General features: G+C 37.1%; 1 protein-coding gene and 1 non-coding gene across 6 annotated transcripts in view; one reads left to right on the top strand and one right to left on the bottom strand.

Moving 5' to 3' along the window:
- MED13L (mediator complex subunit 13L) overlaps positions 1-26,932 on the top strand; it is a 319,228-nt gene that overhangs the window by 167,640 nt on the left and 124,656 nt on the right. For 4 of the 5 annotated variants that reach the window (XM_045366651.3, XM_005572338.5, XM_045366652.3 and 1 more), the window contains one exon: positions 12,667-12,750. The exons of the other annotated variant lie outside the window; for it this stretch is intronic. In XM_045366651.3, coding sequence (XP_045222586.1) covers positions 12,667-12,750 — 84 coding nt within the window. The remainder of the gene's footprint in view (positions 1-12,666; positions 12,751-26,932) is intronic. 5 annotated transcript variants of the gene reach the window in all.
- On the bottom strand, positions 26,552-26,658 carry LOC123567858 (U6 spliceosomal RNA). Its single transcript, XR_006690949.2, has one exon. It is a non-coding gene; the product is annotated as a U6 spliceosomal RNA (small nuclear RNA).

Here is a 26,932-nt window from a genome sequence, read left to right as displayed (position 1 = left end):
CGAAGATGAATTATATTCTTTTAAGTTTTGTACTGGCAATGGTAGCATGTTTCTTTGTTGAAAGACAATTAGAAGAGCAGAAAAACTGGGAGGGAGGGGAAATGCAGGTAATTCATTTATTTTTAGCTCATGAATTCAGAATTTTTGTTGGAAATTGAAGTCAGGTCAAATTAAACTTTATTATTTATAAGAAAATTGTCGGCCTGGGCAACATGGTGAGACCATGCCTCTACAAAAATTTTAAAAGTTAGCCAAGCATGATGGTGTGCGCCTCTGGTCCCAGCTGCTTGTGAGGTTGAGGTGGGAAGATTGCTTGAGCCCAGGAGGTTGAGGCTGCAGTGAGCTGTGTTCATTCCACCACACTCTAGCCTGGGTAACAGAGTGAGACCCTGTGTCAAACAAACAAACAAAGACAGGAAATTAATTATGACATATAAAGTTTGGGATAGTTCTAAAGAATATTAGTATTCCTTGGCTTTATTTCAGGGGCTGTTTCTTGGACAGTTACCCTAATCTCACTAAGCCTTAGTTAACATATAATAATTAAGTACAGGACACCATGTACTGTGAGCTTTTGCTGGATAATAAATATATATCATGTGTGCCACATAATGCCTCCCATACTGTTAATGCCAGTAACTATTTTCACTGTAAATTTATTATTTTACATACTTTGATTTGTATTCTTTCAAATTTCATTAAAGTAGTTCCAGAATGCTCTATTTGAACCCTCCTACAGGAGCTAATTTTGAAACAAATAAAACATCTTTTCTTTTAGAAAATAATGATCAAACAAACCATCTTTGTACAGTTTGTATGGATGACTTCAGATTCTTCTGAAAAATGGTACTAATCCTGTTGTTCTTTAAGATAATTTTCTCTTATCAAACTTAGGTAGCTTTGTTCTGTGAATGAAAATTACCCTGCTTATGAGATAGGAAAGCAAATTTAAATAATTGTTGTTGGCTCCGTTTATTCATTGTCAATAGAAGTTGGAAGGACTAATATATGCTTGCTTATCTGTGGTGGTGGATATCATGAAAATTATGCACGGCTTCCGCCCCCCCCCCCTTTTTTTTATATAAAAGCTCAGCTATTGTTAGTGTTAGTGGTAGAATATATTTTATGTATGGCCCACAACAATTCTTCCAGTGAGACCCAGGGAAGCCAAAATATTGGATATCTGTACAACCGTTTATTGTAGTCTTTGAAAAATCTGTGTATAATATGAATTTATCGAGATACAGTTTACTATCTAATTCCTGGCAATTTTATGTTATGTCTTTTCATTTCTATTCAGATAAGATGTGGATATTGAGAGTTTCTGGCTTGAAAGCTACAACTGAGGGTTTTTGTTTGTTTGTTTGTTTTGAGACGGAGTCTCACTCTGTTGCCCAGACTGGAGTGCAGTGGCATGATCTCGGCTCACTGCAACCTCTGCCTCCCAGGTTCAAGCAATTCTCCTGCCTCAGCCTCCTGAGCAGCTGGGACTACAGGCGCGTGCCACCATGCCCAGCTAATTTTTGTATTTTTAGTATAGATGGGATTTTACCATATTGGCTAGGCTGGTCTCGAACTCCTGACCTTGTGATCCTCCCTCCTTGGCCCCCCAAAGTGCTGGGATTATAGGCATTAGCCACAGCGCCCAGCTGAACTGAGGTTATTAAAACAGATCATCAAGGACTTTATCACTTGGAGAGTGTTTGTGGATCCCCAGCCGTTTTTTCCTTAGTTCGCATGTTAACAAAGTTTGTATTGTGATCTATTATTTCTGCTTTTTATTTTTTAAGCCTAAGATAGGTTTAATTAAAAGGGAATTTCATTTACTACCTTGAGAATCTCTCACAGCTAAGCAGGAGCCATATAAATTGACCTTCTTTCCAAAAGGCTGCAATTTCTATTGTATACAGAATAATGTCGCTGAAGTGAGTTATTGAAAAATAATTTTACTATAGAAATTAAGGAAATTTCTCACAGAATAATACAATTTCATTTGTCATTGCTATTGATTGGTGCTGAGCTAATTTTATATTGATGCTGTGTAGAATATTTTAAATTCTACAGTAATGTGACTTCAAATATTTTCATCTTTCACTTACTCAGTTCTCCTGTAACTCTTCAGTGTTTGTTGAAACTATATTGTATATATCTAGCTAGGGTCATCAGTCCATTAAAAACACCGAAAAGGTCACTGCTACTTACTCAGGAGCATTTTCCATAAAGATATCAGACAGAAGAGAACATAGTTAGCTTTAATTTTATGTCTCTTTTTCGGGGTACATGTTTGTTTAAGTCCTTTTCTTCACTTCCTTCAGAGATAAGAGATATTTTGGGTCTCAGTTCTGCCAGTTAAGTGTGTGACACATGCCAGTGACTAAAGCCTGCTGAGCTCGTGTTCCTTCACCAGTAACATGGTGATGGAGGGGTTCTTTGGCTCAGCACAGTACCTTTCTCATTTTAAGAGCTCAATAAATGGTTAACTGCTGTTGATACTAGCTAACAGAAGTGTTGATACTACCTTTTCAGAGTTGGAGACAAACATTAAAAGTCACATAGTCCATTTACCCAGCTAATTCTGGAATCCCATTTGCCCAAGTAATTCTGGAATCCCTTTCTATAGTATCTTTTTTTTTCCCCTCTTTTTTTTGAGACATAGTCTCGCTCTGTTCCCTGGGCTGGAGTCCAGTGGCGCGATCTTGGCTAACTGCAACCTCTGCCTCCCAGTTTCAAGCGATTCTCCTGCCTCATCCTCCCCAGTAGCTGGGATTACAGGTACCCACCACCACACCTGGCTAATTTTTGTATCTTTAGTAGAGATGGGGTACCACCATGTTGGCCAGGCTGGCCTTGAATTCCTGACCTCAAGTGATTTGCCCACCTCGGCCTCCCACACTGCTGGGACTATAGGCGTGAGCCACTGCACCCGGCGTTATATCTTTTTTACTGGATATATACTTTTTGTTAAGCACAGTTTCCCAAAGAGTTCTTTTTATCTTTAAAGAGTACTTAATATTAGAAAGTCTTACACTGAGCAGAAGTCCGTCTTCCTCTAACTTTCATTTCTTTGTTAACTCTGTTCTTTGGGATCATTTATAACGCAACCAGTTCTGCATCCATGTGATGGCCTTTTTGATATCTCGACCCTCCTGAATTTTTCTTTTTCTGTTTGTGGTTCTTAATATATAATGTTGAATTCCTCGCCTTTTCTTGCCTGCCTTCCAGATGTCCATCCAATTGGTCACATTCTCTTCATTTTGGCCTGCTTCAGGATACCATAAATGTTTTATGACGTATTCAGTCAGGTTAGGCTCAGTTATGCAGTAGTAACAGAAGACCTGAAAGATCTTACTAGCTCATCCAATAGAGGTTTATTTCGTGTTCATTGTGAGTAATTGATTATAGTACTATATCCTCTTCCCTCCGCAACTCATGTTGACAGGGCACCCTCCTGAGTAGGACTTGGTGGGTCCATGGTAGAGAGCACAGAGCAGTGGCGGAGCACATAGTCGCCCATTAATGCTTTTGCTTGGAAATGGTATGTCCCATTTCTGCTCACATTTCATTGGCCGAGACATTCAGCACCAAGCTTAAGATCTAATGCATGGCAAGGTATCATCTTTCAGTAGGAAGATACCGAAAGTACATGGCCAGGCTTGATATCAGTGGGACAGAAAGGGATAGCATTTATTTATATAGTATATACATTGGGATAGTGTACGTTTGGGAAAAGAATATATCTACCATACCTCTTAATTGAGTTATCTTCGCCTTCTGTTACTGTAATCTGTCTTCCAGACAGCTGGCCAGTTATGTTATTGAAACAGATACGTTTCTGAAACATACCTATGGCTATATTTATACCTGGTTTTTAAAACTTTGAGTCTTATTGACTTCTTTTTGTCATTTTTTAATTTGTAATTTGTCAGAATTTCAGTATCTGAGAGTATTTAGACATTCTGAATTTTATAGTTTTAGATCATGCAATTACGCTTGTTTTTCCTCTCTTTTGAGAAAGTAAATGTGCTTCCTATTTTCTTAATGATCACTTATCTTTTTTTTGTTTGAAAAATGCCCGGAATGATAAAATACCATTAATGTAGTTTTTACTTATGTAGAGTCTCTGCTAGTCCCCTCTACTTCTTTCTATCCTTCCCCCCTTTCTAATAATGCACCAGTTCAGACTGTTCTTCATCAGTCTTCAATTTAGGGAAATTTTGTTAGGTATTTATGATGAACTTCTCAAAGGTTACACTTTGTATTTTAAGTTCAGATTGCCTCACACTCCTTAGGGGAAAGTACTTTGGCTATCAATAGATGTTGGGAAGAAAAAATCTGCGGTCATTTTTCAAGGGTTTCTTCATTTGGCATTTTTAGTATTGCAGACCTAATGGCTGTTATTTTGTTAGGATAGTTAGTATAAGTTTTCATAATATACCATATCCTTTTCACCTAACTCTATCAAAATAAAATATTGGAGGTAAAAGGTTTTAAAAAGCCAGAAAATATGTGTAGTTCAAAAACTTCTGAAGAGTTTTTCTTGGTGCTTCAGTGATTTGTACCACATATGGGACTTAGGAAAGTCTTGCTTTTCTAGCTATGTAGAAATATTTAAAAGGTCTGACACGGTGCTGTCAAATTGGCATTATGTGCAGTAGTATACTTTAAATTTTCTTAACTTTTTAGAATAAAATATATAAGTTAATTTCAATAGAAAGCTCATTTTTTTTCCCTCTAAAATGCAAATGATTGCTTTGCATACAAGAGAAGATTACTTGGGTCTTTTGAAGTTGTTATGCTTTATCATGTCCATACTTACTTAGGGAGACTTTAATCTGTGGGTATCTGATATTTGTAAAACATAACGGCTCTTAAGAGCAGTCAGCTGCTGCTGCTGTACTAATGGGTTGTTAGTGTATTTACCCCATGATAGTTTATAACACAGCTGTAAAATTGCCTTTGGCCCAAAGCTGCTCTATTTGCCAAGATTCAGTGTTTAGAGTTAAGATATTTTACGTGGAAAATACAGTGAAAATAATGTGGGGAAAATTGGAATTACAATTATGATAACAATAGCATTATATTTGTCTCTTCCTATCTTTCAATATGTTGTGTTATTGTAATGCAGATGATGCAATAGAGGTGATTATCAAGGGGCAAATGAGGCCGGGCACGTGGCTCATGCCTGTAGTCCCAGCACTTTGGGAGGCCGAGACAGGTGGATCACCTGAGGTCAGGAGTTTGAGACCAGCCTGACCAACGTGATGAAACTCTGTCTCTACTAAAAATGCAAAATTAGGTGTGGTGGCGCATGCCTGTAATCCCAGCTACTCAGGAGGCTGAGGCAGGAGAATCACTTGAACCCGGGAGGTGGAGGTTGCAGTGAGCCGAGATTGTGCCATTGCACTCCAACCTGGGTGACAAGAGTGAAACTCCATCTCAAAAAAAAAAAAAAAAAAGCAAATGAACAATGGCCTTGGATGTGGTGGTGAAGGGATTTCAGAATTACATATTCACTGGAGCAGGGTGGGATGTACCACCCTAGTTGAAGAAATCGTGAGGTAATACTGTAACATTGAGAGTCCTTGGGTATAATGTGATAACAGGAGCAAGAAATCAGTAATCAATAAATACCAACTTTATTGAAATAACAGTGTTTATTTCTCTAAAGAAAGTAGGAGAATGAGTCTTTAGACTTAAGGAGCATATACTTTAATGAAAGAGACAGTACAAATACCGTAGAGACAAGTGACTGAAAGCACATGTCTGTTTGTAAATGTCTAGAAAGAAACATTCAACCTGAGACTAATCAGATATTTATTGGATATTTTTTGGTCAAGGGAAGGAATTAAGACTTTAAATTAAAAAAAACAAAATTGATCTGGGAGCAGCGGCTTTTGCCTTTCTAAGCCTAGCTACTCAGGAGGCTGAGTCAGGAGGATTGCTTGAGGCCAGGAGTTTGAGACCAGCCTGGGCGACAAAGTGAGACCCCCATCTCTAAATAAAAATAAATTAAAAGTAAAGAAATAAAAAATAAAAATTAGCTGATTGTGGTGACATGTGCACTTGTAGTCCCAGCTCTTTGCGGGGCCAAGGCAGGAGGATGGCTTGAGCCCAGGAGTTTGAGGCTGTAGTGAGCTCTGATCTGCCACAGCACTCCACCCTGGGCAACAGAGTGAGACTCTGTCTCTAAACATAAATAAATAAGTACATAATTTGGTAGTTGGAGAATGAGATTGGACACTAAAAATATAAAACTAGAGGAGAGATAAAGTTTTTGAAATTACATTAGAATGGACATTTCAGGTGAGGCTAGGCCTGTGAAAGAGGCTAACCGGACAGGCATGTTAGAGAGGATGGGATTAATAGGGCTTGCCTGGCGAGAGGAGATTATATCCACTAGGGCACAGTAGTAGCCTAAAGTAATGAAAATATAGGGATCGCCTGGCGCGGTGGCTCATGCCTTTACTCCTAGCACTTTGGGAGGCTGAGGCAGGTGGATCATGAGGTCAGGAGTTCAAGACCAGCCTGACCAACATGGTGAAACCCCATCTCTACTAAAAATACAAAAATAGGCCAGGCGTGGGGGGTCGTGTCTGTAATCCCAGCTATTCAGGAGGCTGAGGCAGGAGAATCGCTTGAACCTGGGAGGCAGAGGTTGCAGTGAGCCGAGATCACACCCCTACACTCCAAGCTGGGTGACAGAGCCAGACTCTGTCTCAATAGAAAAAGAAAATGAAAATATAGGGATCACTTGGGAAAAGTTTCTTCAGCCACTTGATTATGTAGGTTTCTTTTATTTGCTTAGGATTTGGGAGCATTGTAGTTTCTAGGAAGGAGACTTCTTTGCATATATGTTTGATTTGGATTGGAATGGTGAGCAAAAGGCTTTGATGCTGGTGGAGATATTCTAGTATGAAGTAATGTAAAACTATTCTATATGAACTGCCCTGTAACTCCATGGTTAACAGAAGATGTAATTTTGTTGCAGTTATGATAGTGAAATCTATCAAAACTGTCATACTTAAATAATTTGAAGGGCCCAGAAAAGAACAGAGCTAGTGGTGGGCTGCCTTCTATACCTCCCAACTGTCTCATCTGGGAAATGGCTTCCTGAGCTAGGCTGTGGCTGCTCTGGTGACGTTTGTAATCTTACGTCAGATCTGCCTGTGGCTTTGGGATTAGAGTTTGGGGGTGCCAACTTCGGAATCAGGCTGCATGTGTGCTTAATTATTCAGAGCCATATGGCATGACACAGAAACATTAGGTACACACATACACACAGCCTGATTTCATTTTCATTTTTCAGCAGCTCTTTTCTTTTTGAAACAGTGATTTTGGGGAAGTGGCGGGGATTGGGAACAGAAATAATTTCCTATTGCTTAAAGACCATTTTGTAAATCTGGCATCACAATGATCTTGCCAGATAATATTATACTACTTTACAGCATTATATCATATTTGGAAAGTGAAGTCATTCAGAAAATCTCAATAATAATGACTGGGATTACTTACTGAGTAGAGAACCAGGGTTAATTGATACATAGTCTTAGCACTATTTATGATGATATTGATTTGAAACAATTTTTGGCAGATGGAGTGTGTCTGCTTGACTTATTTATTTTTGAAGTTAAGTATAAATTTTGACCCTCAAAGATTGATAGAGTTTAAAAATGGGAAATTATATTTCTGATGTAACTTTTATATCTTAGAATTATCTGTCATTAAAAGATTTGCAAATTATATTCTTTAAAATATCATTAAAGCATTTGGGCAGCAGTGCTGGTCATACTAAACATTTTTTAGTGTCTATGAATCTGCTATGATTTTAATCTTCAGTGGGATATGATGGGCTATAAAGAAGTGAAGTTCGTAGATTTTTTTCCCCTCAAACACCAATGTTGCATTAGTGAGAATACATACACATAAGAAAATTCAACTAACTGTACAAGACTACCCATGATTACTGATTATAAACAAGAAAAATACCAGCATTACATGAATAGGAAAATACTCCTTGGTATATGGCATTCATTTCTCATATATTTATTGAGCACCTCCCAATATAGAGCATACATTTAAGCATGTTACATAATGGGTAGTTAAATATTTGTTGAATATTGTCAGTGAATAAGACAGACACTGTCTGTACTTTATTCCCTGACAAAACTATCAGTTTTATCTGATAGTTTTAAGCTGTAGAACTTAATCATTACAACTCAGTGGTGAAAGTGCTGATTTGTAGATGTTAGAGTAGTGTGCAGGCTTGATTCGGGACAGAGGGAATGAATAGAATTCAAATTAGAGGAGAAGGGAGAAGAAAGAGATTTCAGGCCAAAGCAGGGTTAATAGACATTAGTGGTAGTATTTAATATAGAAATTCAGAGCCAAGGACATGCTTCATAGTTTACCAACCCTATGTAATTGTGAACGATGTTTTGCTATTCCACACGTTTTTCTGAGGAAATAATTTATAATGATTTTCATTAATTTTTGTTGTTGTTTTGTTTTTGAGGCAGGATCTCGCTCTGTCACCCTGGCGGGGGTGCAAGGGTGCCATCACAGCTCATTGCAGCCTCGACCTCCTGGGCTCCAGTGATCTGTCCACTTCAGATCCCTGAATCCTGAGTAGCTGGGACTACAGGTGTACGTGACCACACCCAGCTAATTTTTGTTTTTTGTAGATACAGGGTTCCACTGTGTTGCCCAGTCTGGTGTCAAACTCCTGGCCTCAAGCTGTTCTTCCACTTTGGCCCCCCAGAGTGCTGGGATTACGGGCCTGAGCCACCATGCCTAGCTCATTAATTTTTTTTTTTTTTTTTTTTTTTTTTGAGACGGAGTCTCCCTCTTCACACAGGCCAGAGTGCAGTGGTGTGATCTTGGTTCACTGCTGTCTCTACCTCCTGGGTTCAAGCGATTCTCTTGCTCCAGCCTCCCGAGTAGCTGGGATTACAGGTGCCCAGCACAACACCCAGGTAATTTTTGTATTTTTAGTAGACACGGGGTTTCACTATGTTGGCCAGGCTGGTCTCAAACTCCTGACCTCAGGTGATCCACCCGTCTCGGCCTCCCAAAGTGCTGAGATTACAGGGGTGATCCACCGTGCCCCGCCAATTTTTTAAAAAACTGTAGATCCATGACCCAAAAACGTTTGAGAACCAAGGACTTTGGCCTCTATATAGGCTACTGTTGAGTCAACATATTCCCATGTATCAGTTAGGTCTTCCTTAGCAAAGGCACACCTTCTCTCTCATCTCTTCTATAACCGTGTGGAAATACTTTCTATACTGCCTAATCTTGGAGGGACTCTGTGTGTATCTCCCATCTCTGCCACAATACTTAAAAAACTGAGTGAAAACACTACTTCATGCAATTCTCTGCTGTCATGTTTTCCTTTCATTGTGTGGGAAATCATCGATCACAGGGAATCTCATTAGCAAATGAAAAATCATGTAAGTTATCTGTGACTCTCATTTGGAAACACATGGTTTTCAGATTGAAGCATTAGTATTTTCCATGGCTGTTTTGTGTATAACAACCTTTTGTTGACATTGCCTGATGAAGAAATGTGACCTGCAGTGGAAACTCAAGGAGATCTATTCACACAGTGTTGGACTCTCTGACAGCGTTTTCATCAGCCTTTTTGCCTTTTGCTTTTGTCCTTAAGTGGTCTTGACTGTGCACTGCTCTTCCACCCTCCAGACCTTGGTTGTTTTTTCTGGAATGAAGTCAGCATATAGAATTTGTGACTTATTTGATAGAAGAGCAGATAAACTTTCACACATTGTCCTCTTTAGTCACAGATATTTTATCTGCTTTTATTTCATATTATACTGTCTATAGCCTTGGATTTTTCTTTCTGTACACTGTAAATTTATGATTTGTTATTGGATAAATGGTTCTTTTGAATTCTGACCTTCAAGACATAATATGAGGAAATAAATATTTTTAAAAACAGTATTTTCTAAGTGAGGATGTGTGTTAGTGGAAGACTGTTCAATGTTTGATGTGATGCCATACCTGTTACGTGCCCTATTGCTTTTATTCTTAGCATTATCAATTTTAAGATACACCTTCAATTTAACAATGGCTTTTGGAGAATAAAGAAACATTATCACATTAAATAGACCTGTAATTTACAAGGTACATTTGGACTTAAGAAATAAGGAAAGAATTGGGAAAATGTGACAGCATGAGAGTTGGTGTATGCTAATTATTAGATGTCCTGGCTCTGTGATCAGGTATACCTGGGCTTGTGTGCAACTCTGCTGTTTATTATCTGGATGACATTCTCACTGTGCCTCAGCTTCTTCATCTATAAAAATTGCTATTGTAACACCCATCTTTTATTACTATTACGAGAATTGAATGAGGTACTGTGCCTGGTAATCAACCAGGTAGTGGTGGTATAGTGATTCTGGTAGCAGTTATTGATGATAATATTGCAGAAACTTGGTGTCAAACACTAGAGTTCTAGTGGAAATATGTTTATATGTACTCTAATAAAAAATATAATTAAGTCTGTTAGCTAATGAATAAACTGTGGAGATACTTCTTCAGTTTTGCTTCTTGAGTACTTCCTCCTTGGGTGGGTGTGCCATATTTCCTATTCTAAATTTAATGGAGTCACATTCTTTACCCCTAAAAAGCATTTTTTTTTTTAACTTACAACCTTAGGAAAACATATTTGGTTACTCTGAAAATGATTTTCTTCATTGTGAACAATGAAGATTGCAGTAGAAATTTATTTTCAAAGTAAAACCAGTTGAGCCCAGTGACTTTTTGGTACATTGATTCTCCAAATTGACTGTGCCCAAAAGGAGTTCCATTGTGGTCATCAGAAACTATTACCATTTACTAACCCATCTAACCTGTAATGAGTTGGGTGAGGGCTTGAATTGTTTCCATCCTCCTTGATGGTATGGAAATTACAGAGGCAAAAGCCATGTGCAGAATTGCCTCAATATGGAGTAAAGAATTGCTATATAACTCTTTTGCTGGTAGGTAGAACCTTGTATAGAAGAATCACATTCAGTCTTCTGATATCTTTTCTTACAAAATATGTAGAATTTCATTGAATACTGTTAGAGATAACTGTATTTCACTAGTTCCAAGTGTACACATTTCCCCCATGTCCCCCCACATTTTTATATTTTTATTTTTATATTTATTTATTTTTTTGGAGATGGAGTTTCTCTTTTGTTGCCCAGGCTGGAGTGCAATGGTGCGATCTCAGATCACTGCAACCTCTGCCTCCTGGGTTCAAGTGATTCTCCTGCCTCAGCCTCCCGAGTAGCTGGGATTATAGGTGTGCACAACCACGCCCAGCTAATTTTTTGCATTTTTAGCAGAAATGAGGTTTCACTATGTTAGCCAGGTTGGTCTCTAACTCCTGACCTCAGGTGATCTGCCCGCCTCGGCTTCCCAAAGTGCTGGGATTACAAGCATGAGCCACCACACCCAGCCTCATTTTTATGTTTTTAAAATCAGTTATACTCCTTACAATCCATGACATCCACCGTTGGCCAGGTGACAGTTAACATATAGTTGTTATTTGCCTGTACATGAGTGAACTTGGTCATAACTCTCTGTATTGTTGTCAGTTCAGCTGAATTGTGTGTATTATTGTTGTTACAAGAATTGGGTTCACTTGCCATTTAACATGTCTTCAAAAATACATGTTAGAATACCTTGTGATTTGATGTTAAAATGACATACAGAAGTGGGCCATAGCTTGTATATGAGTAAAGCAGATATTCATTATAGAAGACACAATTGCAATTCCTTGTTTCTCGCAAAGCCATAATCAAGTACTTTATTGTGCCTACAAAAAGAAAATACGTAAGATAAAGCTGTGCTGTATTTTTGTCACTGAGATCCTTGTCACATAAAAAGCATTGCCTATCACATGCCAAGCCAAAAAATAAAAAAAACCAGCATTAAAACTTGCAAGATGGGCTGGGCACGGTGGCTCACACCTGTAATCCCAGCACTTTGGGAGGCCGAGGTGGGTGGATCACTTAAGGCCAGGAGTACGAGACCAGCCTGGCTCAACATTTAAGAGAGACCCCGTCTCTATTAAAAGTACAAAAATTAGCCAGGCATGGTCGTGCACACCCATAATCCCAGCTACCTGGGAGATTGAGACAGGAGAATTACTTGAACCTGGGAGGTGGCGGCTGCAGTGAGCCAAGATTGCACCACTGCCCTCCAGTCTAGGCAACAGAGACTCTGTCTCATTAAAAAAAAAAAAAAAAAAAAAACCACTTGGAAGATGGGTGTCAGTGGCTTGGACGAGTATCTCTGAAGTTCTCTTAAGAAATGCTATATTCCTAACATTCTTGATGATGCAAGAATTGAAATTATGCAGAAGTGTGATTTTATTTGAAGTAATTCTGAAGCGTAAGATGTTTTAGAAATACATCAATCAATTTATTTTGCTTACTTGCATTTACGTTTTCCGTTTTACGTGGGCATAAGATTCTATGCCCAGTGTCCGAGAGTTCTTTTGGGAAGTATAACGTAAAACTTTTAAGTGATAAAAGATTTTGATAGTTTAATTGGTGGTGTTTTTATTTTTGGTGATGTATCTCATCTGGTGTATTGCTTCAGCGACTTACTAATTTGTTGTTGATACTATAAAAGTAATTCTTGATGTCATTATTTTAGGTGCCTAATGGATAAGAACTTCGTTAGGATTGGGAAATGGTTTGTCCGACCCTACGAAAAGGATGAAAAGCCAGTCAACAAAAGGTGAGCCTTTAGAATGCTCTTGGCTTTTTGGTTTCTTTGGCCTTGTGGGTGGGAGAACAGCTTATTGATTTTATTTATTTCCTAATAATGTTAGTAGTTTAGATATATTCAAATAGATTCCTGGATCACAGTGTTCTTAAATACTATATTATTAAATTTATATTCAATATTAAAGATTGATTAGAAAGGTGATTGCCAATATACTCATGTTCAAACACATATTACTATACTATTTGGAATTGAAATAATCTGTTTTGTTATTTTCCATTTTCCTTCCTCATCTTTGACTTTTTTTTTTTGAGGCCAGGTCTTACTCTGTCACCCTGCTGGAGTACAGTGGCACCATCTTGCTCACTGCGGCCTCAACTTCTCAGGCTCAGGTGATCCTCCCACCTCAACCTCCCAAGTAGCTAGGACCACAGGTGTGTGCCACCACACCTGGCTAATTTTTTGTATTTTTGGTAGAGATGGGATTTTGCTGTGTTGCCCAGGCTGAGCTCGAACTCCTGAGCTCAAGCCATCCGCCCGCCTTGGCCTCCCAAACTGCTGGGATTATAGGTGCGAGCCATTGCACCTGGCCTCATCATTAATTTTTTAAAAGTGTTATATGGCATAAGTTTAAATACAATGAAGACATGGTGACAATTTTTGTGGAATTCGTTGGTGCCCCTTAAAGAAGATCAACACATCCTTGACGATTGTAAAACCAGAACTGTGAATTACTTTCCTAAACAATCCTAAACTTGTAGCCATCGTGTGTGTGTGTTTAAATGCAGTCCTTGATACTATACAGACATGGAATTTTAGATCAGTCACACCAGAAGCTGAAAACAGAACCCTCAAAATTTAAAATTTACTTTGGCTACCTCTGAATGTAGCATACACATAGTTGGAATCATAACTTGATGGTGAATATTCATTATTGATGAGCATGGTATTCAATTTAGATTCTGTTTTATTATCAGTGTACTTGCCCTAAGTGTCCCAGGTACTGGGTGCAGATTAGAGCCCGTAAGCCTTACATAGTAGTTTGAAGATTAGGCCTTTTCTTTTGGTTGCAAAATTTCATCTGGAAACTCCTGCCTCATTAGAAACCTTTGCTTGCTTAACTTTCCTAGTTTCTAGCAGAGACTTAATTAGTAGTCTTCTCACTCAACCTGTCTGCCTTAAATCTTTAATGAAATGGTTGTGGAATCTTCTCATTAACCAAACATGATTTATGAAAATTTTCAAAGCAGATAAATTAGGGACCGGAAGTTTTCTTTGTCAAATCACCATAAACTTTTTTGAAGCATTTTCGCTTTTCAGTACATTCAAAATCCTTTAAAAAGTAGCAATGTGTATGGATGTGTAAAAGTTTGATTCTGTTTACAGATATTTTGACTGATGAAATGGGATTTTTTTTCCATATATATATGTATATTGATTCGGCTTAACTAATGTGTTTCATGGGTTTTTACTTTTATTTATTTTTACTTCTTTTTTTTTTTTGAGACAAGGTCTTGCTTTGTTACCCAGGCAGGAGTGCCAGTGGCGTGATCTCAGCTCACTGCAACCTCTGTCTCCTGGGTTCAAGTGATCCTCCCACCTCAGCCTCCCAAGTAGCTGGGACTGTAGGCCCACACCACCACACCCAGCTCATTTTAAAATTTTTTGTAAAGACAGGGTTTTGCCATGTTGGCCAGGGTGGTCTTGAACTCCTGAGCTCAAAGCAGTCCGCCCACCTTGGCCTCCCAAAGTTCTGGGGATTACAAGTGTGAGCCTTTGGTTTTTAGTTTTAATCTTAGCATTCTCCTTAAATTTACAGAGGACTTAAATTTAAATTTTTCTGAGGTGTTTAAGACTCTGCGGAGTTAAATATGGAGTGCTTTAGTCCAGTGACCTTCTTTATCATTCTGAGTGCATCTGTCCATGCCTAGCATGGATTGTGTCACTGGTGAGTTAACTGAGCTAGTCATAAAATATCTTTAGATCATAAAATACAGGATGATTTGACAGCCACTGGGGATGAAGAGGAAATGTAGCTACAAAATAGGGATTGAAGGAGTATCAGTTCGTATGTTAATAGTAAAAAATAATGTTAAAAAGTCATATATAGTTATCAGCCAATTTTATATGGAGTTTGTATATCTTTCCACTCATTTAGGCTCCAAAAATCTTCATAACTTTAGCAAGCCTGATGTAAATAATACATGTAATGTATTCGGGAATTTGATTCAATATAAGTGGGAGGCTGCTGATATCTGAGCACTGTGATTGAATGAATTTTAGACTTTATATTCATGATTGAATATGGGACTTTGTTTTCCTACAGTGCAGAAATGTAAATTATTTTGAAATAGTATTTCAGAAAAGCTTAACAATTAGAAAATTTAAACCAAAGATGAATTTAAAAATTGGCATTTGCTTTAATAAAACTTTATTAGGTATGATGACCTTTTCCTCCTTTTATTCTCTGAGTGGAAAATAGAGCCTCTTGGTAGATGTTGAAATAGGATCTCAGTAGTCATGTCTGAGATGGACAGTTTTAAATGGACAGTCATGCTGTGGAGCAGAGCATTTAGCATTAGAAGAGAATTGGGTTCACATCTTATTCTTCCACTTGCAAGTTAGATTTTGGACAAACTTTATCTCAGCTGAACTTTGATTGTTATTGAGTTGAAAATCATAATGTCTTAAGAGGGTTATAGTGAAGATTAAATTAGATAATTTATGTGGCAGTTTATAATTTAGTTGAGAGAAAGTAGAAATGAATTAAATTAATTTTTCTTAAGTTTAATTGTGTCTTTTTTGGTACATTGGAACAGATCTGTTTAGTGACTAATGGAGAGGAAAACCTGTTGCCCAGTGCTAAACAAATTAAATGTACCAATTTATATTTTAGAAAAGCTCTTATTTCTAAGTATAGTGTAATACTAGCATATAGTATCTATATATAATACCTATAATCCTAGCATATAGTGTATATGATATATATGCTATATAGATATATATGCTATGTAGATATACTATCTATTTGCTAGGATTACTAGCATTACTGATTATTAATATTACTGATTTGTCATACTGCATATTTTAGATATTCTAATCATGGTGAAAAAAATACTGATGAATGAGTTCTTCCTGTTGGAATAATAGCATATGATTTTTTGTGCTATAATTTCTTTCTGTACTCCTTTAAAGTTCTTGTGCTATGATTTCATTTACTAATGGACTCCTAAAAGAGTTCTTAATGTTTGATATGAGTTGATGTTCATGAGAATTCTAAAATAGATTATTTATATATTATATATTAAATATATGTATTTGATTAGGTAGTTTTAGAAACATAGAAATTCATTCAATATAATTTTTTCTCTGTATTGACATCTTTTGTTATTCATATCCTTGGGAAAAGATTAAGTAGAAAAGACAACTTTGGATTTGCCCTCAAGAGTGGTGACAAACTGAAATCAAACATACAAAATTTCTGTTTTCTGAGGTCTGTGTTGAACTTGAAAAAAAGTTTTTGCATTCAGAATATGTTCTAAAACAAACCAGTGAAAAATAAATTCTTTTAAAATCATTTGGAAATTATTCCAATCATGCAGGTTCTCTCTGTTGGGAAGGCATTTGTTTTCTAATTTAATTTCAATCCACATTTTATTACTGGAGATTTTGAAATCTATATACTTTAGTCTTTGAATGTCATTTTTAGCAAATAGTTTATTGCCCTCAATAACAGTGGGCCTTTGATCTTTTTTGGTATCAGGTATACAGAAGCTAAGTTAACTTGCTAATTCATTTTTCTGGGTTAGTTTGCTGTCACTGACTCTTGGGCAAACCTACTCTGCTCTTGGGTGATAACTCCAGAGAGCATCACATGTTTTCAGATATTCTAATTACTTTTGTATGTGCTGATAGCACATGTGCACATACACCCCCACCACACATACACCCATACACACTGAAAGTATATTACTTTATGGTTTTTGTCTTTTCTCCTCTTAACTCTGGACTTTTTAAAACTTCTTTTTTATTTTCTTACATTACCTAACATACATATTTAAGAAATGTAAATACATTTTTTGATTTAATAGCAAAGCGTGTATTTTGTGTAGCAATACATTATTAGCTCATACCAGAAATGTTTTGATGTAGGAGAACCATATTTAGCATTTTGAAACTTTCATTTCCTTTCCTTTCTTATCCTCCCCTTTATCTCCTCACAGATAACAACCTGGTACTCCATTTTCTGAATTAATTTGCTATCACTGACTCACGGGCAAACCTGCCCTGCTCTTGAGTGGTACGCCTTCTCTCCATCCTCCTCTTTCTCCCCAAACTCTATTATAGCCCAGTCATCTGTGTTATTTAGCTTGTAGAGGTGCCCAGATAAGAAGGCAGTGAATGGTTCCCTAGTCTAGAAGGTGAGCAGACACTTCAAATGTGAACGGTAAAACAAGCCTCTTTCTAGTGTCTAGAAAAATGAGAACAGTAGCTATTTGTAATTTTTTCTCTATTCCTCATAAATTTACTTTGCACATGTGGTGCCTATCTGTTAACAAGGGCTTGCTGATGGGAAATCCATAGATAAATATTAATGGGACAGTTTGGACTTATGTAATCATGCATAATAGTTTTACAGCTTTTTTTCTTGTAGCTCTGTAAAATATTTAGTCATTTTCTGTGAGTCTATCTAGGGAGTTACAGTATTCTGCCATTTGAATATATTTGGGGATTGTGTGAAAAGTGAGAAGAGGGATGAAGTTAGAGTCTTGGCGATCATCAACTTTTTTAAAATGGGTAGAAAAACAAGAGTACATAAAGGAGACTGAAGAGTCAACTGGAAGTGAGAACCAAGAGAGACTGGTGTTACCAGAACCATGGAATTTTAAAGTTTCAAGATTGATCAGCTGTGTCTGCCATAGAGGCATGTAAAACATGTACTGTAAAGACTATTAGATTTGGCAATTATGTAGTCATGGTGACTATAACATGGGCAGTTTCAAGTGGTGAAATTCCGATTGCAGCAGCTTGCATTATAAATGGTAGTTGAAGTGAAGATACTGAATGCAGAGCTCTTGCCATATTTTTTACAAGTAGCTGCAAAACACAAAACTGTTGATTCCAGGAAGGAAGCAGACAAACACTTAATAAGGGCTTGTGATAAAGCTTAATAGTAGTAGCTATAATTTTTAAAAGTATTTTCCGTGTACCAGGTACTTTGCTCTGTAGTTTCATAAACATATATAGGGGAATGTTAAATTGAAAGACCACTTCAACCAGAGGCGATGATAGTTAAATACAGTATTTGCTTTCTAGCTAACTCTTCTAGTTTTTTCTTTTTTTCTTAATACCTTAAAAGAAGTTATGACTGTTAGGTTTTATTTTTCATTTGTGCTATTAGTGGTCTAAACAGTATATGTCAACATTAATTACTGATTTTTACACTTTAAAGTAAAATATATTTAAATATATGCTATTTTCAAGAATGATTGAAAATACCTTATAGTAAAAGATACACCTTGTTTTTAAAATTCTTTTTTATAGTAGAAGATTTACCTGGTTTTTAAATTCTTTTTTATAGTAAAAGATATACCTTGTTTTTAAGTTTAATTTAAATTTTTTTTTTTTTTTTTTTTTTTTTGAGACAGAGTTCCACTCTGTCGCCTAGACTGGAGTGCAGTGGTGCGATGTCAGCTCACTGCAACGTCCCCCAGGTTCAAGCAGTTCTCCCGCCTCAGCCTTCCAAGTAGCTGAGATCACAGGCATGCACCACCACGCCTGGCTAATTTTGTATTTTCAGTAGAGATGGGATTTCACCTTGTTGGCTAGGCTGGTCTCGAACTCCTGACCTCAGGTGATCCACCTGCCTCGGCTTCCCAAAGTGTTAGGGTTACAGGCGTCAGCCATGACACCTGACCTATACCTTGTTTTTTAATATACTGGAGAGATTGAGAGAATACCATTATTGTAATTCCTTTTTATATTCCGGCTAGATAACTGAAACCAAGCCCGAAACAAATCTCTCCTTGTTCAGTAGACCATTCATCCAGAAATATAGATGATTTTCCATTAACTATTTGACCTTGTGGGACTTAGCGAATCCCTTGGGACTTCAATTTTAGCATTTATTTCTAAATTGTCCTTTAGCTTTCAGATTCTCTGATTCTCTAAGTGAAGTGAATTTGGTGAAGTCTGGACATGTCTTATCCATGTATGTCTCTGTATATATCCAGATCTTTCATTCTTTTTTTCTCTACCACTTAGGGCGTGTTGCCTTCGTGGTATTTACTTCTGCTATAAGCAGAAAGTAACTCCTGTATTCACCAATGCGGGAGATTTGATTCCATTCTTCCCAAAAGTTGGAAAATTTTAAAAGAACATGTTTGTAGAGAGGGAAGGATTGTGTTAACTCGAGTAACGATATTCATAGATTAAGAAATGGAAGGGGAAATTGTAGGTACCAAATGGGAGTTGAGGTGTTAATTTCAGTTTTTATTACAGAGGTGACCACCTTTTCACCTTTGCTTAGGATGTTTTAGCCAAAAGCCACTTACCCTGTTGGAAAGAAAGTCAGTTGAAGCTTCAGAGCATGTATGAATAAAGGTTCAAAGTTTAACCTTTTAGTAGCATGAGGGAAGTACTGTTCAGTTTACTCATATCTCAGCCTCATTTAGGATGTTGTTCCTGGTATGTTTTTCTGACCAAATAATAGACTGAGCCTAAGTACCATAGAATGATATTGCAGTATATCAACTAGATCATTCTTACAGATTAATGAAATGGATTACTCTAGAAGTTGACTACATTTTAAAAAGGAATGTTTTATCCTCTGCTTTGTAAATGTAGCTAAATTCAGCATACTTCGCTGAAGTATCTTAGAATTTAGAGAAAGTGTAAAAATGAATATGCCTGGAAGGTTGTTTCCATTCCTTTTTCATGGCATCTCAGTAACATGGGGGGAATTTTATGGCAAGTTAAAAACAGACTTGTCTGAGGGAAATGACTGCTCTTATTTTTTGCTGTTACTATATTTTTTCATTTCCACATTTATTTTGTATTTACAAAATGAGAAAACAGTTCATCTGTGTAGGCGAGAGGGGAATGTTGTCTTAATTTTAATTTGGAAAATTTCAGCTGTAGTAAGTATAAATTAATTTTCCAGTGTGGCTTATTATTACTTATGAATTCCTGTTATAGTCTACCATATATTTCTGCCACCTGTATTATTAATCCTAAAAGGATACTTATGGTATGTTTTCAGACTGAACCCATTGGTTTAATAATATCAAATGGTTGTTTAGATGATATCATCCTTTTCATTTCCATTTAGTTTCTGGTTTATATAATTATAGTCAAGATTTAGTGAAAATCGCCGGGTGCTGTGGCATATGCGTATAGTCCTAGCTATATGCATATGCCATAGAGACTGAAGCGGGAGGATTGCTTGAGTCCAGGAGTTCAGGAGTTCAAGTCCAGCCTGGGCAACACAGTGAGATACCATCTTTATAGAAAAGAATTTAGTGAACATTACTGTGGTGTGGACATAAAAGAAGGCAGATTTTGAAAGAAGATTTAAATAACTGGAAAGTGTATATTTTATTTTCGATATTGTCATTTTCAGTTCCATAATTTCCATTGGACCTTTTTTATCATTCCATTTCTCAGCTGTCATTTTGTATTTGTTTATTCATTGTGAGCACTTTTCCTTTATGTCCTTAAGCTACTTACAATAATTGCTTACAGATTTTTGCTACTAAAAAAATCTGGATTTTCTCCATTGGTTTTGTTTTCTCTTGAATATGGGTTAGATTTTTCTTGTTTTTTTTCATATGTTGAATAATTTTGAATTATATTCTGAACACTGATATAGTGTGGAGACTCTGGATTCTGTTATGTTTGAACATTGTTAATTTGGCCTTTTCTTTTTTTTTCTTTTTTAAGCAAGGAGTTAACTTTAGCTGAATTCAGACTCCAGACTATTGTCTCTTTTGTGGTGGGCTTCTTTTATCCTAGGGTTTCTCAGCCTTGGCACTGTTGATTCATGGGCTGGATAATTGTGGTGAGAGCTGTCCTGTGCATTGTAGAGTGTTCAGCAGCATCCCTGATCTCTCCTTACCGGATGCCAGTCACACCCTTCTCCCTCAGTCGTGACAACCCAAAATGTCTCCAGATAGTTCCAGATGTTCCTTGGGAGGGCAAGTCACCCCTGGTTGAAAACCACTGTTTTAGCCTTCCCAGGCTTTTGAGAGCCTGCACCATGCAGTAATTTAGGAGTTGGCCAGAGATTTGGGCAGTTTGTGTCTCTGATTCTCTTCCTTCCAGAATTTCTGTTCTAGCAGCGGTGGGCTCTTTAACTCAGTCCTCTGGTTCTTTGCCATTAAGACTCAAGGTGGGGTTTCTGTCAGTTTTAGCTATTGTGGTTCACTCTGCCCTATGCTACAAACTGTTTAAAAAGGAGGGTGCAGGGGTAGGTGGACACTATCATGAGAATGAGGATGATTGATTCAGTGCCATTTCCTCCTTCTGGTGGTAAACTCTTGCCCCTCCCCCAGGATCTGCCTGCATTTCGTATCTCAGGTTTTTGCAGTTTTAAATATCTTCTTCAGAATTTATGGTTATTTTTTTAAAGGGAGTGTCGTGTTGGAGTGGAAGGAACTAGTTTGTACTACTGGGAGGGGAACCTGATATGTATTTTAGGATGTAAAACTTTGCATACCATCCTTTGTCAAGGAGGGTATCATCTTTTAAAAAATGTATAGACATAAAAGATCTTTATTATATATTTTGAGTTAACATTTATATAAAACCTTTTCCTGATGCACTTTTAGTGTTCTATACAAATGTTTCTTAACAGCCCTTATGAACTTTTTTTGCAGAATGAGGTAGGATGATGAGAAATGAGACAGACCAGTAAGAGGAAGAAAGGTCTGGGAGGTGAGCAAACAAGGCTGAAAGGCAGATGATATGATTGTAAGGGGAATGGAGGCGATTGAGGGACGGCTGCCTGTGTGGTTCGTAGTGTGCTGTTAGTAAATGGGGTCCTTTCTTTGAAAAGTGTGATCACGCTTGGTAAAATTTTCTGACTGTGGCATCTGCGTAGCAACTTGGCACCAGGGGGAAAGCATTACAGATTAGAGTTAGATTTCAGAACATTTCTCTTTCAACAAGAATATTCATTTCTGAAAAGATGCTTAAGAATACAGTTTCATACTGTTGCTTTTGGTTGACTTTACATATTTTTTTCTAACATTTTTTTCCTCATTAGTTTAAGGAAGCAATTTAAAATGTTAATTAAAAAGATTATATGCATAAATTCTATTAAACTTAAAATTACTCACCTTAAGCTTGCCTTTTTTGTAGATGAATCTTGTGGGATTGAATAAGATAGCATAAATGAAGTAGCTAATACAGAACCTAACATCTGGTTGTTGTGTAATGGTAGCTATTTGCCATTATTAGTGAAACTGGTGGTAGTAATATTTAGAAAAAAATAAGGATTTTTTTATGATTTTGGTAATTTCTTGTATTAGAGGAAGCTTGCCAAATATTTATGAATCAGTTTTTATTTACACAGTTTACATTAAATAAGGTAGGTATTTCTACTATAAATCTTTCTACATAAGGGCAGTATAAGAAATGTCATATCGTATACTGATTTTACCGCTAAAATAATGACATCAGCTATTTTCTAATTTTAAAGAAGTAGTCTTGCCAAATGTTTGAAATCACCATGATTTTGGTATGAATTTGAAAATATGGTATTTACTAGCATTGTGGTTCTGTTGCTATCCTTTTATGGAGTGAAAGGAAAAATTTTTGAAAATGTGTAATGTATATTATAACAGTATAACTACTTGTTGTGGAGTGTTAAAGGATATTATAAAAATAAAGCTTTTAAGTATGGTTTGTAGAAATTATTAGATCTATCTCTCAGAACCTGTCTATTAAGTGTGGCTGCATGCTTCATTTAGGATTTTATTAACAGTTGTATAAGATTGAAGTATAACAGCTTGATGTTTATGGTTAAAGAATATCATGGGCTGGGCACAGTGGCTCATGCCAGTAATCCTAGCACTTTGGGAGGCCGAGACAGGCAGATCACTTGAGGTCGGGAGTTTGAGACCAGCCTGACCAACATGGAGAAACTCCATCTCTACTAAAAATACAAAATTAGCTGGGTATGGTGGTGCATGCCTGTAATCCTAGCTACCTAGGAGGCTGAGGCAGAAGAATCGCTTGAACCCGGGAGGCGGAGGTTGCAGTGAGCCAAGATCGCACCGTTGCACTCCAGCCTGGGCAACAAGAGCGAAACTCCATCTCAAAGAAAAAAAGAAAAGAAAAAAAAATATCATGGAAAACTGAGTGCTAAATTAAAATACTAAATATTATGGAAACGGTGGAGCTGCCTCCTTGATAGAATGTCAGGTCTGTTGTTGTCTTCTACCTGCGTCTCTTGACTTGTAGTTTCTTTTGTCTCAGATCACTCTGCCCTTGTATGTACTTTGGTTAGACTACTTTTGGTGAAGCACTGTCCAACAGAAGAACATAATGTGTGTCAGTTGTGTAGGGATCGCCCAAGCATTGTCTAGCGTTTTTGCTCCCCAGCAGAAGCCATTTTATCCAGCCAGAGTTGCCCTTCACAATTCTAGCTTAGTCTAAACTCATTTTCTCTTTGCTCATATTCTCTCTCTCCCACCCACTCTGTCTTCCCTGGCAATTCAAGTTAAATTCCATCTCTCTTCTTGAGTTGCTCCCCTGAAATAACATTTCTAACTGTTTGTTGTGGCATTTTACATCTAAATTTATTAATAGCATGTTTATTCTGCTGTTCTTAATGTCGTGTGTGTGTGTGTGTGTGTGTGTGTGTGTGTGTGTGTGAGATTTTAGTCTTCTCTTGAATTCATACTATAGAAGATGAGAATTTAGTCTTTCTCCTTTCCCCATTCCTACATTACTCCTAAATTGAATCTTTAATATAGAATCATTTATTTTAGTTTCCAGTATACATCATAATTTTACCTTTTTTTCTAGTCAAGATCTATAATTCCCAGCACAAAAGGTATGATAGGTTGGGTTGAACTGAATAGTACATGCTTTTCCTTTGTAAATCTGTTTCATATGCTTTAGGATCAAAGTGGTAAATGAGGTTTGAAAAGTAATCTAACAAAATAAAAATTGAGTTATGTCATTAAAATAGAAATAGTGTCTTCACCATTCTTGATGTTAAAAGATGATCTTTTAAACTACATTTTATAGTTGGGTTAAGATCTTTTGATTCTTATAATAATTGGTTTCGTGTGGTTATTTGTCAGTGTTATTCATTATTGAGTGGTTTGAGCAATTGGGCTGTTTGTGACCCTTATTTTAGTATGAGTATTTTTTAATAGGAAGCCTACAGTACTGTTGGACTTTGTCCCCTGTCATGCTGGATTGTGAATTGCGATTCTTGTAGTAGAAATAGCCTCAACACATTTTGAGATCTTAAACGTACTTCATATATAAAGTAGGAATTTGCACACAGAGGACCCTAGAGGGAACATTGTTAGGCAACATTTGAGGGATAATTATGTACTCCTGAAATTGAGTAGTATTGTTTATTTAGTGTTAACTGGTATTGAGAATGTAGAAAAATAAAGGGACATCACAGTATATGTAATTGAAAACAGTTGGCTAAAAGTATTTCCATGTTAACTGAGATTTTAAAAAAATGACTAGCTATATAGGGGGTACTTTTCACTAAAAGAAAATTGGGCTGTTGGCTGGTAAATTTTGGTATTTGTCCCTGTGATTTAAAACATCAATTTCAGTGTAGCATGTCATCTCCCCACCTTTATTTCTTCTTCTTTTTTTTTTTTTTTGGCGACGGAGTGCTGCTCTGTCACCCAGGCTGGAGGCTGGCGGCTCACTGCAACCTCCACCTCTTGGGTTCAATCAATTGTCCTGCTTCAGCCTCCTGAGTAGCTGGGATTACAGGTGCATGCCACCACGCCCGGCTAATTTTTATATTTTAGGATTTAAGCTTTATATCAGAAAATAGTTTACCTCTTCCACATAACTTTTTTTCTGCTAATGATTTGTTTTGTTCTTGAATAAATAGTATTTCTGGGCTTTAATTTCACTATTGAAAAAAATCACACTCAACTAGAATTCTTTAGTGAAAGAAACAAGACATTATGATTTCTCTTAACAATATGTGAAAACAGAAAAATTGGGATTGTATATACTTTTACGTTTTCAACTTTACCTGCAGCCCTTACCCCTTCTCTGAAAGCATATACTACTGACTTGAACACGTGAGTGTGCTCAAGTAGTAGAATGAATGTGTACCGTCGTGCATTATTCCTTGATGATTTCAAGCATGTTTTGTGGGTTCAAAAAGGTAAGTTACCAAAGGACACTTTAATAGTGGAAAGGCTCACCCTTTTCTCCAACCCGTAGAACCACATGGTGCTAAAATTACCCAGTAAAAAATTGATAAAATCATTAAGTACATTTCAAACTAGAGGATTCTTCCTTTGAGGAATATTACACTGGTAAGTTTGAACATGGCTCAGTGTTTGAAGTACAATACAAGGTATGCTCTGTAGATGATGCAGAACCAAGAGTTCTGTATTTGTGCTTTGACTTGCTGTAAAATTCAAGCATTACATGTTTCAGAGCTCTTTTAATTCTTCTGGGTACATCATTGTGTAGTCTTCATTTGAGACATTGGCATCCTGTATATTTGATCTCCTTTAAGGAGGAATGCAGTACCACCTGTAACTCCTTTAAACATGTCAGGCATTTTCAGAAGCAGTTGAAGGTACTGAGGGACCAAGTTGTAACTGAGGCTAGGGTGATGCCAGGTACAGGGAGGCAGAGGAACGGGCCAGTTGTCCTGATCCACACGATAAATACTCAGAATCCTACATTTTTAACTCAAGAATTATGACTTTTTGTACATGCAGCATTTTCAGGATGTGATGAACGTATGCATTATTACGAGTTTTCCTGGTGGACCTGAATTTGCCAACCAATAGCCTGCTCCTCTGAAAATAAATGGCAGACGTTTGTTGTGCAGATTTGTTTGTTTTTTCTCTTCCTTGAGGCATAGTCTCGCTCTGTCTTCCAGACTGAAGTGCAGTGATGCGATTTTGACTCACTGCAGCCTCTATACCGGGTTCAAATGATCCTTGTGCCTCAGCCTCCCAAGTACCTGGGATTATAGGCATGTACCACCATGCCTGGCTAATTTTTGTATTTTTAGTAGACAAGCAGTTTCACCAGATGGCCACGCTGGTCTCGAACTCCTGGCCTCGAGTGATCCACCCACCTCGGCCTCCCAAAGTGCTGGGATTACAGATACGAGCCACCACGCCTGGCCTGCACAAGATTAAATGAGATAATAGATGTAAATAACTGAATGAATGACTAGATAACTCTTTGAAAGCCTGTTTCATAAATTTTTCTTGGTTCTCATAGTACCTTATGCAGTTTTATGAGTCAGACCTATCAACTTGACAAAATGAAATGATCCTAATTTACGGATAGTAGTGTGTAACATTTTATTAATCCTTTTTCAAATCATTTGATGTTGTTTACATATATTCAGGTCTTTTGTTCTATAAATCATTCATTGAAAGCAGATGGTAGAACTTCCATAACATTCCCTCCTTTAGACCAAATGTTTTCAGAGGTTTGACTTTGGTCTTACATTCACATGTAGTTGTAAAGAGGCCTTTTGACTGTTAGACCCACTACAAGTGTGGTAGTCCATTTTCAGTATTTCATGCATGATATGCAGTTCTTTTTATTTTTTTCTTTTTATAGTTTTAAAAATGTGGATTGCTTCATGAATTTGCATGTCATCATTGTGCAGGGGCCATGTTAATCTTCTCTGTATGGTTCCAATTTTCGTGTATATGCTTCTGAAGCGAACAAGAGGAAGTTCTAAGTAGTGCTGAGCCAAGTATCTTTAATAAGATGACAGAGCAACTCTGGGTAATAAAGGAGGCAGCCTAGGTGAAAAGCGACCCAGAAAGAAGTGGATCCAGAGTCAGTTATCAGATGTGGAAAGAAGCAAGTTCCTTACAAACCACCAGCACTTCTAGATTTTTTTTCTCATTTGGATGGACATGATTCAGTACATATAGAGACATATTTACTCATTTGCTTTTTACTTTGCTCCCTCCTCACCTGTTCCTCATAAGTATAC

Source organism: Macaca fascicularis, chromosome 11 (genome assembly GCF_037993035.2).
Source record: "Macaca fascicularis isolate 582-1 chromosome 11, T2T-MFA8v1.1".
In the NCBI taxonomy this organism is placed as follows: Eukaryota; Metazoa; Chordata; class Mammalia; order Primates; family Cercopithecidae; genus Macaca; species Macaca fascicularis.
This window is presented reverse-complemented; position numbering and strand designations above follow the sequence as displayed.